Consider the following 16,231-nt stretch of genomic DNA (forward strand, 5'->3'; position numbering starts at 1 on the left):
ATTGACAAAGATAATAGTTGTGCTAACATTTGAATTTTTAAAGCAATTCAAAGACCAACGCTTCGTCCTAGAGTAACTGTAGAAAATGGTGAAGCTAGTGGTGGTGTCCCCATATCTCTCCAGAGATTAAGCACTACTAGGCTGCCATCCATCCCTGAAAGAAGTCATAGGTTGTTATGTTATCCAGAAGTCCCAAGTGAACATGAAGAACCATTACCTCCATGTAAGTACATTGCCATTATAAGTAAAACAAATGTTTTAATAACTATTTTGTAGCTTGGGAAGCTAGAATGGATAGTCATGGCCGAGTATTTTACATTGACCATGCTACTCGTACAACTTCGTGGACAAGACCTGGTTGCAATTCTAATAATTCATCTAACATAGCTGGTGCTGATCAACATAGACGACAATTAGACAGGCGCTATCAGAGCATTAGAAGAACAATTAGTTCAAATAGAATAGAGAATGGTGTTTCAGAAATTCCACCAGGGTGTAAATTACTAGTGAGACCTGATTTCTATACAATTCTTCACATGAATCAGGTAATATCTTAATCTTATAAACTAGATCAGAGGTTAATAAAAACGTTTATAAAATTTTAGGAAGCTACCGCCTTGTACAATAGAATTCCTACTTTAAAACCTATGCTAAATAGAATAAGAAGAGATCCCTCTTATTTTGAAAAATATCAACATAATAAGGAGTTAGTTTCATTAGTAAATATGTTTGCTGATACTACAAAGGACTTACCAGAAGGATGGGATACAAAGAAAGATAGTAATTCTAAGGTAAAATAAAAATTTTAAATTAATTTAAATATAGTAGCATATTCAATGAGACTTAGGAGGTGGTGGTGGATGGATATTAGATTTATTAGTGTAGTTGAAGTTGTGTTGAACTGAATATGCATTTAATAAATAATCTTCTGTGCTAATCTAACTTTATCTGTTGAAAACTATATATACTATATAAATTACTAAAAATTATATTAAAATATATTTTTTAAACTTGATGGTTTGAATTACTTAGTTCAGTAGTTATTTAATTTTAAATACTGTAAGTCGCAGTTTATTTACTAAATATTATTTAGTCATGCCTATATTACATTGCTTTATATTTACCTGTTGCTTTAACTAACAATTTTAACGCATCATCATTTTTGCCACTAGCCTTTCTTCATTGATCATACTAACAAGAAAACTACATATATGGATCCTCGTCTTCCTTTGGAATGTGTTAACATTGGGAGAAGGTTTTCTGATGATGTGGAAGTAAGTTATTTATAAAAGAGTAATGTGTCTCCATCTTTTTCTTTAAAATTTGTATATGTTCTTTTTTACTCAGGCTCCTGTACCACCTCCTAGAACTGCACCAATGACTGTTAATGTGCAGACAAATATACCTGAAGTACCTATAGCTTACAATGACAAAGTGGTGGCGTTTCTTCGGCAACCAAACATTTTTGATATTCTGAAGGAGAGGCATCCTCCTGTAGGCAGTTCTTCATCTCTTAGAGATAAAATTAATGCAGTTAGAGTAGATGGGACCACCGCTTTGGATCGTTTGAGCCATGATGTCAATCTCACAATATTACTAAGGTAAGTTATTACTACATACTTTATTATATATTTTTTGGCTTTGTGGTTTTTTAATCAAAGTTAATTAAAATTTGATTTCCTCTAAAGCAAAATTGCAAATTAATACATTTACTGATAATATGGCGAAGGAAAATTAATTGATAATATAAAAATATTATATATATATAGTAACTTAATTTTAGCAGATACTTATGACATAACCGTATCGAAACGCATGACTGGAATTTTAATGAACTGATTTAACAGATCGTAGACAGTTTATCGATAATTGTTAGGCGTAGTAGTGAAATTGAATTGGATATATCAAAGAAACCATCTTATAAATTAAGGTCGTTTTAAAGACTGATTGTTGATAAAAAAAAGGAAACTCATTATTTACATGGGATATGGCTTTCAACAGACCTTTATATTTCAAATTTCAAATTGTTTTTTCTGGGCGTTGTTCCAAACAACCAGAAAAAATCTGTTAAGATAATTTTTAATCTAAACTAGAAAAAATAACACAGCATTATCTTTATGCATGACCGGATATTATAAAACTAATAAATTATTTTTTGATCTAAGAAATTTAGGTGGAGCTCTATAATTTTACTGCAAGACTTTTTATGTGTTTATTTCAAAATAATTTAATAAAGCCAGTATTAATAGATATTTAAGTTAAGGTATCTTTAAAATATTAAATTTTTTCGACTTTTATGTTTGTGATTTTTATATAAGGTAATTAGAAAATATAATTATTGTGCTGTGAAAAATTATATTATATTAGTTTAGACATGTATTTATATTTTTTTTATCTTTGTGGGAGGATTTAAATACTAAATCGGAAAACAATAACCATCTATCCAAGAATATTATAACTTTTTAAACGTGGTAATAAGTAACAATTAGAAAGGATGATAACTGACATACTTGAGGAATGAAATGGCAGTCCGCTTTAAGTGTTTCAGTGTATGGAATGGCCATTCGTTTTTCAATGCAATGGTCAAATATCACATACAAGTAGCAGATTCGGTAGAACATTTCTGTAAAATGAACATAATTAAAGAACTGTCACAGAAATTCATTCACAATACATTCACATTACAATAAATATTATTGGCAAAAAACATTAAATTGTGCATTATCACTGTTTGTATCACATAAGAAAAGTTAAAAATTATTACCAATAACATAAACCAGTAAAATACGTAAATTGTTCAATGGCTTTTACATATCCTAATACTTCATTACAATTAGATTTATGTTCGTTCTTATTTAAGTATTAATGTTTAAATATTTTTGCTTGTGTGCAGTAAAAATATTGAGAACTCTAATTGGATATAGTTAATCATAACCATTGGTTGTAAATTTAAGTAGCTCTATACCTTAATACGCAATCAGAAGACTCATTTTATATCACAAAATCGATAAAATAGAGGTTACATTTTGTACGTTACTTCTTGTACACACACATGCATCAGATAATATAACAGTCGTGACTCACACCCAGTAATAGTTTTGAATAATTTACGTGCCCAATGAAATTAAATGGTGGCAAGAAGGACGAAAATGGTTTTGTCATTATTTTAATGGATAACTTACCACTAATAAACCAAGCGCAAGTGCCACAAAAACTAAACGAAAACACTGTAGATTTTTTTGTTTCACTTTAAATATAAACCCTTGTGTTATTTAGGCTAATAGAAACTTAATCACATATTGTAGTTATTTTAAATAAACGTGTCGCAATTTTCTTGTAATATTGGTTAGTTTACCCATGCTTAATTATCCTACATAAAAAGTAGTTAATCATTTGTGATAGTATTTGTTCATGGCCATTGAACAATTCACTACTTTAAGATGTATACGAATTTATTTTAGTGCGTTAATTGCTGGTTGCTGACTTTATTATATTAATTTTATTTACAGGATGATTTTATTTAACAGATTTAATTATTATAACTACCATAATAATAATAATAAATACTACTAATAATTCCAAATAGAATATATAAATCATAAAAATGCCTTATTTATAATGTAATTATTTATTATCTGTATCATTGTATCATTTCATATCTGTATAAAAAAAAAGGAAAATACTTAACTACTGATTAATTATTCATTCAAAATTAATATTTAAAACATATTTTAAGACATAAGACATATTTTTTAATTTAATAATGCTATTTAGAATCTGTGGAATCGGTTTAAAAGTCCTTTGGAGAGATAACTAGCCGTATAATTAAAGATTGTTAACGGGAAATTATTTTTGCATTACGGGAATTTACAACAAAAAACTAAAAAAAATTGTCATGAGAAAAATACAGATGAGAAACCACAATATACGGTATTTTATAGGAAACGTATTATTATTGTATATATATATATATATATATATATATATATATATATATATATATATATATATATATATATATATATATATATATATATATATATATATATATATATATATATATATATATATATATATATATATATATATATATCCGTTGAATGGCCACATGAAGGTATAAATACTTAGGATCGGATTTGTATTTTGTTATTCTTTCAATAGAGTTTTGTTGTAATAAGAAAATTGCGAAAACATGGACATAAAAATGCTCTTGCAGAGTTATTGGAGGTGCAATTAACCTATTAATAAAATGAAACATAAAATATATCATAAATATATAATACATACTTTATATAATACATACTTTATTTGTAATTTGTTATTTTGGACGTCTATAAATATTTATAAGCTTTTGGATGACTTATTCAAAGTTGATTGACAGTTTGAAGGCTAATCTTAATTCTTTAAAGCATATTCCTTCTTGTACAATATGTATTGTGTTGTGGCAGTAAATGTTTTTACAGTTACATAATGACTCGTTGGTTGTCCAGTATTGATTACGGCATAGTTTTTCAGGTTCGATCAATTTTTGCTCGTTATAAGTTATCTGTAATTCCGATCTTCGAAAGTAAAATGTTTTTATTTTAATAGTATTTAATGGAGATCGGTTCCGTTAGATTTCCGATAATAGTCTATTTACCCGATCTGGTGACAAAAAATGTTTTTGGGAATAATTTAGTTTTTTCACTTATATTCAACCAACTAGAACATTAAGTTCAATTATCCTTGAACTTGCGTTTTATATTTACATACGAATTTGGAAATCTGTGATGTTGCATTGTATCGCGTTGAATGAATTGAATTAAAGTTTGTTGTAAAATAGAAATGGTTCGTTTTCATTATGCGCCGTTTACTAGATTTTATTAATTCTATGTCGTATTGATTGTATACATGTTAATTACTTTACATTTTTAGCAATTTATTTTCATCCTATATGACAGAATAATATACATAGATCCGATGCCTCATGCCAAGTTGTATCCGTCTTAACCACAAGGGGAAATTAAATAATTGGATTTTAATAAAAAAAAGTTATTTAAATACTGCCTAACATTTGTATAAATTTTTAACATATATAAATTTGTAACATTTTAAAAATACACCAAAAACACTATCTAATATGACAACTTCTTTTCTAATTGAACATTGTTATTGCCTTACATATTATAAGCTAAAAAAATATGAATTAAAAAATAATTTGCACAAATACATTTAAATTAATGAATATAAGAATTACATATTTGAATTTTGATTACAAAACCTCATTTTCTTTTATATATATGTATCTTTATGTTTGTATATATGTATCTTTATTATACATATGTATTCTTTTATGTATATAATTGGACACAATTGCAATGCTATTTATTTTTTTCATCCACGCCAACAAGCAACACCTAATTATTATTTTTCTTGTTACATTAACTTGCTCAAGATGTTGAACGCAATTAATGGTTTCAAAAAGATCACCATTTGCTCATATAATATCTGAATGAGAGTTTTTGTTAAATTTGGGTTAGATTTAGGTTACACTAGATAGCTTCGCACACAAACAAATTTAAATTAGTTCGTAGTACAGTCAAATAACATTTAGATAATATAATGGCAGAATCATAAAAATATATGGAACAATTCTTGCTCGCCATATTATTACATATACACGCATTTCTTAAACTTTTTGGTACTATACTGTGTGGTTCTTATCTGCATGAAGTTGAAGGCATATATTTGTCTCTTTGTCGAAATGATCTGCGGAGAAATACGTATTATGTAACACGTGTTTTCAAACCTCTCAATCTACCTCCTTTGAAAAAATATTATATTTGTACTTAATTATTTTTGAACATTCTAATGTAGGCTGAGCAACAGCTGAACTGATTCCAATATTTAACTTTAATAGATTAAGGGAAATGATCTGTGAATATACACATATTATGTATTTCAATTCAATTATCGATGTAGATTTTAATGAAATATTTACTATTAAAATTACAATTAAGAATTACATCTTGGTTAAGCAATTATCTTGCTTATGATCACTCACATAAGGTCTGAAATGGAAAGAATAAGCCTTCCTCTCCGGAAGCTTGATGTAGTGAAGTAGATCATAAGAGCCTAAAGTTTATCTTTGTTTACTTTAAAAATGGTGTCTGGGTTAATCCTATGGAAAATAATTAATTTTATTTGAATCTTCACATCCTGAAAAACAACACTTTTATTTTACACTTAAATAAATGAAATATTATTAAATGCTACAAAAATAACGGCATAACAAAAATTTTACTTAAAATTATACACAAAAATAGAAAATATAAGTATAGCCTGTATATGTCTTATAAAATTTCAAATCGAAAAAAAGGAAAAATTTGTCACTTTTGGCTTTTATAACTTCAGCCCTATAGTGGTTAAAAGGCACGGTGAGAATATGTAGATTTACTTGTAATCCACTTATTGGTCAATTGTGTACAATATTATTTTTCGGTGTATATTGTACATTGCTATGCAAATGAGATTTTGTTTAAAATTATATAAAAGTTGGGCATTTTACCTACCAAATATTTTTACAGAGGTTTCAAAGAGTTATATGTGGTAGTCTTTTTGCATATTCCAAAGCAGGTGCACATATTGCGCGCATATATTGCCATTCGTTTCTTATAATTAATGACTCAAAGCCAATTAACATACATATACAGTTTCGTTACCCTTATGTTTCACAAGAAAGTATGTCAACGGTCATTTCCTTCCGTTAGTTTTTTTTAAATTTTTATTGTATCCATACGTAGGGAACACCACAACCGTTTTTAGAAAATTTGAACTAATAACAGAGGCCTAATTATCACCGTAAAATAATTATAAACGCCTATATATCACTTTATATTTATACTAAAGAAAATGTGAAATGCAATTAATTTTGAGATATATTTTTGTTAATGTCTTCAATTATCTTCTATTATATTATAGATTTGAAAGAACATACTACTATAACCAAACATTTTTAGTTTGGTCTGCGAGAGGAAATTCATAATAAACAACTCCAGGATTTTTACGTGTTCTACTTTTTATTACACTAGCACATTACGTAGTACATCACTTTTCCAATATATTAATCGAGATGCCGTCTACTGCATTAAAGCTTTTCTACCGGAAATGTTTGTTAGTTTATGTAACGCCTGTGAACTATTTTTGAGGAATACTTCTGTAACCAAAGATTTAAATTGGACGATAAATTGTATAAATTATTATGTTGTGTCGCTCATTATTTGATTGTAATGAGAATGCTGCTTAGTTAGACGATCTTGCACTAATAGAAGGCAATGATAATTAAAAGAGACAATGTCTAGTGAATAAGACGAGTGGGACAGCATTTTCTACTTATACACTTTCATGTAGTTTTTCCTGGATTTTCAAGGATAGAAATTTATATTGCAAATTACTTTGCTGCGTTTCTGTTCATATAACTTTTGTTCCATCTCAAATGTACTTTATATTATTCTTCTCTCATTGTATCGAATTGTTTTTGCAAAAACTTAAAAATTATTATAGGTATATATATCCAGGGGAACCCATCAATTTTTACTTACAATAACTTATATTAATAATGTTCATAAACGTGTTAACAAGTTCAAATGGTCTGATTATGTTCAGTCTATGTTCTGCTGTGTTATCCAAGGGTTGTAACACTTCGGTATTAACATGGGAATGGAGCCTTTCCTCATGTCTCTTTGCAATTTTGTTAATTTTTGTGAGTAGCAACCGTATCTGAAGCTCTCTGTGTAAGTAATAATTTCTATTCTTTATTCTGAAAAAAAATTATTTTATATTATTGTTGTGGAATATTCCCATAACAGGTTTTCATAGGGTCATATAGGTTTTAGAATTTGCTTATACAACATATATAGATAATTGGGACTTTCCTCCTGTTAACTAATATATTTTTTTATATTTCAAATCCAGTTATATTCTTTTCTTTATAATGTAGTCGTTCCTAGATACTACAAAAGTAGTAGATACTACAAAATGTTCAGTTTGATTACCTGTAAACTGCACAAATTTTCTTTAGTTAACATTCTAATACATAAGTCAATAATAATGTCATTAAATAACACTAATCATTGTACAATAGTTGATTTCAACTTTTATGACTAAATTATGTAATTTTATTTCGATTATTAAATCACTGCTTTCATATTTTACGTTATCTCGCTGTCTGCTATATATTTCGCTAACGACATGTCATAAATACAGTGCAAGAAAAACGAGGAATGGCTAAACTGATTCGACGATACGGAGCACGAAGGTAGTTATCGGCACCGATGGCATAGCACGGAATTGACAACAATTCACAAATGTACCTAACAAAAGTTGGCTTTCGCAAATTGACGGTGGTACCAACCGTAAACCCGAATTATGTTCGAGTTACGCCCCGTATGTGGCGAGTGTTGCCAAATCCCTTAGGGCAACTAGCCACTTCATGCTCCAATAATTCCTGGCTTCCTGCTCGGTAATAGGCCGAAAACCGTTGGAAGACAAAACTCGCCAGCATTCTGACCAATTTAGGTAATGCTGCGTTATGTGGGGGAGAAAGACTGTTTTGCAGTATTTCTCTTTTACGTAAACTGTTTTTTTGCCTATTGGTTATTAATAGATCGGCAATCTCGTACATTGTAACACTTACCAGATATGGTAACGTTATATGCATTAATTTTTAATAATAATAATAATAATTTATCATTAAATAAGTTTTTTGTTTTACGAAATACGATATTATATGAGGTAAAGTTATTAACGTAAGAGCGTACCTAAATATTTTTTTAAATTAATTTTAATTTTTTGTGAAGTTCACTTCTGTTAGTAAATTGTTAGCTTAGTTATATTTCTTATTCGTTAACATTGATTTAACATTTAACTTTTTAAAATATCCTAATACAAATTTTAAATGAAAATAAGCAACTTAAAGTCTATTTACTAAGTTTAGAACCAGTTTTGAACCACCGCGGTAACTAGATAGCACTCCGCAGAAATAGTCGCTGGTTCGAATCTCGATGAAGGTATGGGTTGTTTCCATGTATGTGAATATTAGAGTATTAGGTAAATTTAGGCTATTTAAGAAATAGGGGAAGAAATTTTCGCCCACAATCGCTTTCTTTAAGTACATCACATATGAATAAATAAACTTTTCTTAGTTCTAGTATCGCTGTAGTTTTAATATAGTGCTAATATTCTGTTTAATATCGATATGCGCTCTTCAGACTTTTCTGACTTTTCTCATATTTTATATGTTAAAAGTGTAGTATTACGAACTATTATGTCAGTTTCCTGTACTTTATTGAGTCTTTCAAATACATGGCCATCAATATCATTTGAATAACACCCACACACACCCAGTTATGTTTGCTTTCAATTCTCAATAAAACAATCCTTTAATTAAACAGTATTTTTTGAAAACATTGTCCGCATTTTTTACTTAATCTACTAGAGTGGGCGACATTTTTAACAATAATATGTTGTACTATTTATTATACGTATTCGTCGTAGTATTATACGTCTACGTACGTAGACTATTAAAATAATAAATTGTATAATTTACTATTTTGTCATAAATAATTCATCATGTTTAACTTACATTAATGTGATTATTTAATTTTTTGGTTTTTTATTTTAATATAAATTTATTGGATTAGTTACCATATATTTTCTCAGAAGAATCACTTATATATTTGCTTTGATCGTACAAAGATGTTTGTTGACAATTGCTTCTACCTGTTAAAAAAAGAAAATAAGGCAGATGTCTATATGGTTTTTATAATGTATATGAATGTATTTTATTTAGTTGTACTTTAGAAACTACGAATGTTTAGCAACTTGTAACAACTATAGTACCAAATATAAAATTATCCGATTTTTTATTTTGGTATTCCAAGACAATGTTTAATCAAATTTGTTATTTTTACAAAATTTTATTTTATGTGCCTTTCTGTAAGATTTAAATAATATTTCCCCTAACAGGCCCGCTTATTGCTTCAGATATAATTACGCCAGATTTTTATCTACGAGCTGTTTTTAATCTGAAAAGTTTGCCTGGTATGTGCAATTAAGCTATTTTTTTAAAGGACATGGACACAAAGACGTAGACTTCTCTGATATGGCAAATGAGGAAAATAGGGACTACTAGAACCAGAAAGAAAATTTCGAACTATTACTTTGCTATTTTTCGCATGGCCCTGACAATTTGACAATGTTATGGTCTAACGTCTGTAAGATTACAATATTTCAAGGACAATTCTCGATGCTTAAGTCAACCTTTCACTAACCAAAAAGCCGGAACCTAATGCCAGAACGGTTGCGGCTGATCATCAATAACTTGATGTAGAATGTTGCATCAGCAGCAGCGTTTTGGCCGAGGATGGTTAGTATACTTTTTCTTCTCTGCCACATGCATCTAAAATATATTATATTATACTAATTGTCTTATTAAGTTTATAGTTTATTTATAACACTATATTATTCATAACCTGTTTTATATACTTATTTATATGACGGATCCGTAATATTAATTTGATATTACCCATATTACTCATTTCTTGATCAAATACTTAAAATAATTTAATGTTCAACTGACTGGTATACCACTCACATTTCTTTGATCATAAATAAAACTGATTTGTCCACACCTCGTCTTTGATATTTTATCAGATCAATAAATAATTGATTATAGCAATAAAAATCCCATTAGAAATATTTTATTACTTCGTAAAAAACTAAACTTGATCAGAGCGGAGATTTGAACAGGACAACGGTTTAGTTTCTTCGTGCCAGCGATTATACATGCGTGTCGTTGGATCATAAAAATCCTAAAGAAACCGAAATTAAGGGTTTTGCGTTATAAACGATGCAGTTCTCTCTGTAAGATTAAATTAAGTACATTTAAAAATACCTTTACAGATCATGAATGAATGTAAACAATATAGTAAGGCTATTTTATAAGGTCGATTTTATCATTAATAGTTTTAAAATTACATTCTATACCTATCAATTCTTAATGAATCGATAATCAACATAGTTTTTTTCATACAATTTGTAAGACTAAAATAAAGCGATATTTTGTTCAAAAGCATGTAATGACCATTTTGTCAATATTTTGTTATATTATTAAATATTTGCTTTTTATTTTCCAAGTTAAGTCTTTTTATTATTATTGCTACTATAGTGTTATTTTTTACTCCTTTAAATTTAATGAAATTGATTTGATGAACATTAATTATCAATTTCCGGAACAATTTTGATTATCAATTGATTACTCTTTTATTTTACTTGATTTCTTTTTTTAGCAACGTTGCTTGTGTTTTATCACGTTTGATATATCTAGCAAAGGTATTGGATGAGTAAAGTTATTTTCTCCAGTAACATACAAATATTAGCCATCTAACGAATATTTTTATTCGTGAATATTCGTATATTTCGTGACATTTATGTTAGCAAAATGTATAGTAACTTTTTATTAGAAATTAACAAATTCCAAAACAGAAAGTATATATCCTTCCAATAAAACAACCCATGTACGTCATAGGTAACGTCAAATATACTGCCAAAGGCAATTTGTAAACTGTATCTGCCTAGAAAGAATTGTATTAAATTGAAACATAAGTTGAAACTGTAACTTATCTTTTGTGAGACATATCTAGTTAAATATTGTTAAAGTGCCATTTTTATTGTTATTTTAAATATCTTAAGGAGAGCTGCACTTTGTTTCATTCCACTAAAAATGGCTCCGTTTGAAAACCACCTTGGGTGAACAAACATACACATGGTAATACATAAATAGAAAATTTAGCAATAAGAATTACACGAATCTTACAGATTATTAGAAGAAAACGTAAATAAAATAAGCATTTTAAATAGTATTTTTATTCAGTAGTGTACTTTCTAATGTTGTTACATACAACCTCTCCCACGTTGGAGCACCTTCTTCTAAGGTTATAGATATGCCGACCGATATGATTGACCCATGCACCTCCTTCTAAGGTTATAGATAGTCACACACCCCATATGAGAAAAATTATCAAAAATGGGGTAGTGCAAACGGCTGTCCTGCTACCATCATGGGGATGGCATCAAATAGTACTGTTAGTTCTAGAATCCCTCCGGTCTTGATTATTTTATTCTTCTAAATTTATCTTATTACATTTCCTTCCATTGTTGTTAAATGATATTTTACCATTTTATGCTCATATTTATTTATTGGTTTTTTAAAATGATTTAAATTATTGTAATAACGGTATATATAAAATATTAAATATATGTTAGTTCATTACCATCTAATTATTTGCACATTTATCTTCAAATAGTGTCCTCTACATGAACACCTGTCTCTATGTTATTAATAGTGCGTTGTATGACAGTTAGACGCATACATGCATTTTATTGTAAAAAATAACCGGTAGTATTTTCTTTTATATTGAAACGTTGCGTGAAAGAATTTTGCAGTTCGACGGAAAGAGAGAGATAGAACGAGTTGGATTCACATTTCATTGATGGGTAAAACAAACTGTTAGTTTAAATGTATGGTTGCCATACGGCCACATTATGAAAAACATATCTCAGCAGAATTTGTTAATAATTTTACATTTCGTATATTGTTTAATAATCTAGAATTACACACCAAAAGTTTAATATGTATTTACTTTAAAATACTTGTTTGATAAAATATGACAAATAAATAAATACACACAATCTAAACATATTCTCGAAATTTCAGAGTTGCAAATTACCTACAATAGACTAATTTTTAAATATATAAGAATAATTAATATAAATGACAAATTGCCTTACCATAGTACTTGCTCTATTTCTGAATAAAAATAGAACATTATTTACATGTAATATATAAAAGAACTTCAGGAATGATTAATTATTTATATTATTTGACAATATTTATAATTTTAATATTATACATCCACGGTGATTCATATATTCTTGCAAGATTTATTCTTTCATTCTTTATTTGTCTGACTTGTTTTCAACCCAAAAATTAGATTAAGCTATTAACATTAGTTAACACTGTAAGCGATGCCATAGTATTATGTGCTTTTTGTGGGTACAAAATTAGAAAATATATAATAGAAACTCCTTTAAGTTTGCTAAATTTATTTGGGTGGATGAGATCTCAGTAGAATTTATGGGTTGTTCAATATAATGTATTCAAGAATACGAATACGAGGGATTCGGGGGCTAGTAGAAAAACAAAAATATTATCAATAACCCGACGACTCTGCAAGTCATTTAGATGAGAAGCATTTATTTGATTAAAATTTATTTATTTATTTAAAATAATAGAATTAATTTTGCAATCAAAACCAAAATCCGTCTCGTTCAAACGCTTATGCCAATTATTTTGTGTGTCTTCGGAGTCGCAGATAGAAACGCAGAGAACTAGACCATTTATGGCTTTCCATTGCATCAATTCATTTTAAAGCATTGTTAAAGTTTTAAAGGATACCTTTAAATTGGATATTTAGTGACAACAATTTTGTGTAGTTCTTGAAGTTAAAGCGGGCATAAAAACATATCAAAATTGCTTTATAATACTATAAATTTTGTATTTATCAAATGTATGAAAGGAGCTAGTTAGTTATATTTTGCATAAATTGGACATGATAAAAGCTAAAATATAACCGAAAATAATCTCTAAAAATAATTAAATACAGATTTAATTACGGTGAACCAAAAACTACAACTTGGTAATGCTTATTCAGAGAATTGTCTAGCCTTGTTTAAGTTTAATAAAAAAGAGTTTTAAAAACTTTAGGTAACATGTGACATTGGATTATGTGATAATGGATAAAATATAGATTTATATATAAAATCAAGACGATAGTTATATTATAGATATAGTTAAGCATGAAAAGGGAGGGAACTGATCAATTTTGGGATATTTAAGGTAATCGACCACTTTGAAGACAAACTACCTAATAATTCACAGCACTATTTAGAATTAAAATAATTAAAATGAATTAAGAATTAAAAGACCTATATCAATGCTACCAGTAATATCTAAAGTATTTGAAGAGAATAAGACGGATTATAAAGAGAAAATAACCTAATACCTACACACCAGTTTGGGTTTATTAAGAAACACTTAATTAGGAAAAAGCCCATCAAAGTAGAAAGGTATATTCAGCTATATTATTAGATGTAGCACAAACGTTCAATGAGGTATGGCATGACGACCTTGCTCATAAGCTACAGAAAATGGTACCAAAACAACACACTGTTAAAACTATTAAAATCTTATATTACAGCCAGAATGTTTAGGGTCAAACAAGAGGACTAGACTAGAGTCAAACTAGCCTCCTCTGCATTAAAATAAGCTGCCGGCTTCGTTAGCGTAGTGCCTTTAAGGCTACAGAACGATCCCCCTACTGTTTCGATTGTCGCGGGTTCGAATCCTGCTGAGGCATGGATGTACTTTATGTTTTTGATTGTAATTATAGATGTCTTAACAAGCAACAGTGGAATCCACAATCAACAGAAAATCCAACAAGAAAAAACCATCCCAGTCACTCCAGTAACTAGGCTGGGTAAGACCGGATGTCTTTTGGGATGGTCTCTAAGTTAGTCACTGGTTAGTCGGTAGGCTTAATGCCGAGGACCGTGGTTCGGGGTCCACGTTAAACTGTAAGTCCAGTCCAGAAAACCCTCATTGGTAAAAAGGAGACTTTAACATATATATATAATAAATTAAAATAATAGAAGCTAAAGGAGGTGTACCACAAGGAGGTGTATTAGGGCAAATTATTTATCTACTCTACACATGTGACATACATAAATGGAAAATATCACGATGCCTACATTGGTTGCTGATACTGCGATTCTTGCTGTCCGAGACCTAAATGATCAGACCCAAACTTGGGGAAAAAATTGCGAAAGGCAGATTTGCTGTGCATGTGGAGTTCACGTATAATGACTCTTGATACAAAATTTCGCAGGAAGGAACATGTAAAAAATGAAACGAAAGAACTGGTGTTCAAATATAGGTAAATGTATTCGTTAATTGGAATAAAATTACGTTTATCAATACTTGCTATTATACAAGCAAGTATTGTAACCTATATGGACATACGGAATTCAATTATGGGGATGTTCCTCGAAAAGTAATATAACTACAAGACAAATTTTCCAAAATAAAGCCCTGAGAAGAATTATAGGTGCACGCAGGTATTACAGGACTGATTATTTAGACTGAGACCTTCAGATACCAACTGTCTCTCAGGAAATTAAGAGAACCATAAGGAGACATGAAGATAGACTCTATTCTCATAACACTATCGAAGTAATACAACTCTTAGATAACACCAGAAGGACCAAATGAATTAAAACATCACAGAGACAAATCAGTAGATTTGAAAAGGCATAACGTGTTAAAACTTTATATTCTCGATGCCACCCTGTATAGGTGATTTTTGATCTAGCCGATAAATAAAATCACGTGTACTTGTAACGTTGCTTACTATAGTGAATGAATGTATAAATAAGATAAATTATGAATGTACATTTAGTTGCGTAGAAGAGATACGAATGTATCCCGCTGAGTCTAAATGAATTTTCCAAACACTTTTATTCTTGGCTTTCTAAATTTATCTGTGCGACGGCCTTGCGGACCAGCATTACACGTCAGGATTTATTCAGACGGGCAGCGCGAAACAAAATATTTTCCTAAGTGGATGTGTTTTTTACGCATCGAAGATTATTTTGAGGATTTTTTTACCTAAGGGGCGTTACTAAAATTAGCATTTCGATTTGACGCCGAAGGAATTTGCTTATTGTATTTTTTAAGTGTTTATTTTTATTTTTTAACAGTCTGGGAGTCTAGGTGTAGATTATATTTTTTTATTAGTATTGAAAGTAGTTTTGTATTTAAGGATTCTTAAATAACGATAACGGCTTCTGACTTTGGAACATTTTTTAAACGTGATAATTAAGTTTAGGTCTTATATTTTCTGTATAATAATGGTACAAAGTGCCTAAAAAACAATTTATATTATTAACCGATAAAATTAGTTGACCGAATGTAGTAACATCTAGAGAATTCGGTGGGTGGAGTAGGACTTTTTAGTTCAATTTTTCTTGAAACTTTTTTTAAATAGGTTTTGAGAAGTTTGATTTCAGATTTTTTTGACACGTCAACGTGAACAAGGATTATCATGCTGAGAAATACCTTTGCCGCCGAAATATT

The 16,231-nt window shown here is 29.1% G+C and overlaps 1 protein-coding gene across 15 annotated transcripts in view; it reads left to right on the forward strand.

The window, feature by feature from the left end:
• Hecw (Hecw ubiquitin protein ligase) overlaps positions 1-16,231 on the forward strand; it is a 294,511-nt gene that overhangs the window by 210,050 nt on the left and 68,230 nt on the right. For 9 of the 15 annotated variants that reach the window (XM_076395705.1, XM_076395704.1, XM_076395703.1 and 6 more), the window contains 5 exons: positions 44-223; positions 277-545; positions 606-791; positions 1,173-1,274; positions 1,348-1,601. In XM_076395705.1, the coding sequence (XP_076251820.1) occupies positions 44-223; positions 277-545; positions 606-791; positions 1,173-1,274; positions 1,348-1,601 (991 nt within the window). The remainder of the gene's footprint in view (positions 1-43; positions 224-276; positions 546-605; positions 792-1,172; positions 1,275-1,347; positions 1,602-16,231) is intronic. The other 6 variants (XM_076395708.1, XM_076395707.1, XM_076395715.1 and 3 more) reach the window with 1 other exon arrangement.

The sequence above is a fragment of the Rhynchophorus ferrugineus genome, unplaced genomic scaffold, assembly GCF_030347505.1.
Source record: "Rhynchophorus ferrugineus isolate W39M unplaced genomic scaffold, kcgeb_rfMv2 rfM2, whole genome shotgun sequence".
Taxonomy (NCBI): domain Eukaryota; kingdom Metazoa; phylum Arthropoda; class Insecta; order Coleoptera; family Curculionidae; genus Rhynchophorus; species Rhynchophorus ferrugineus.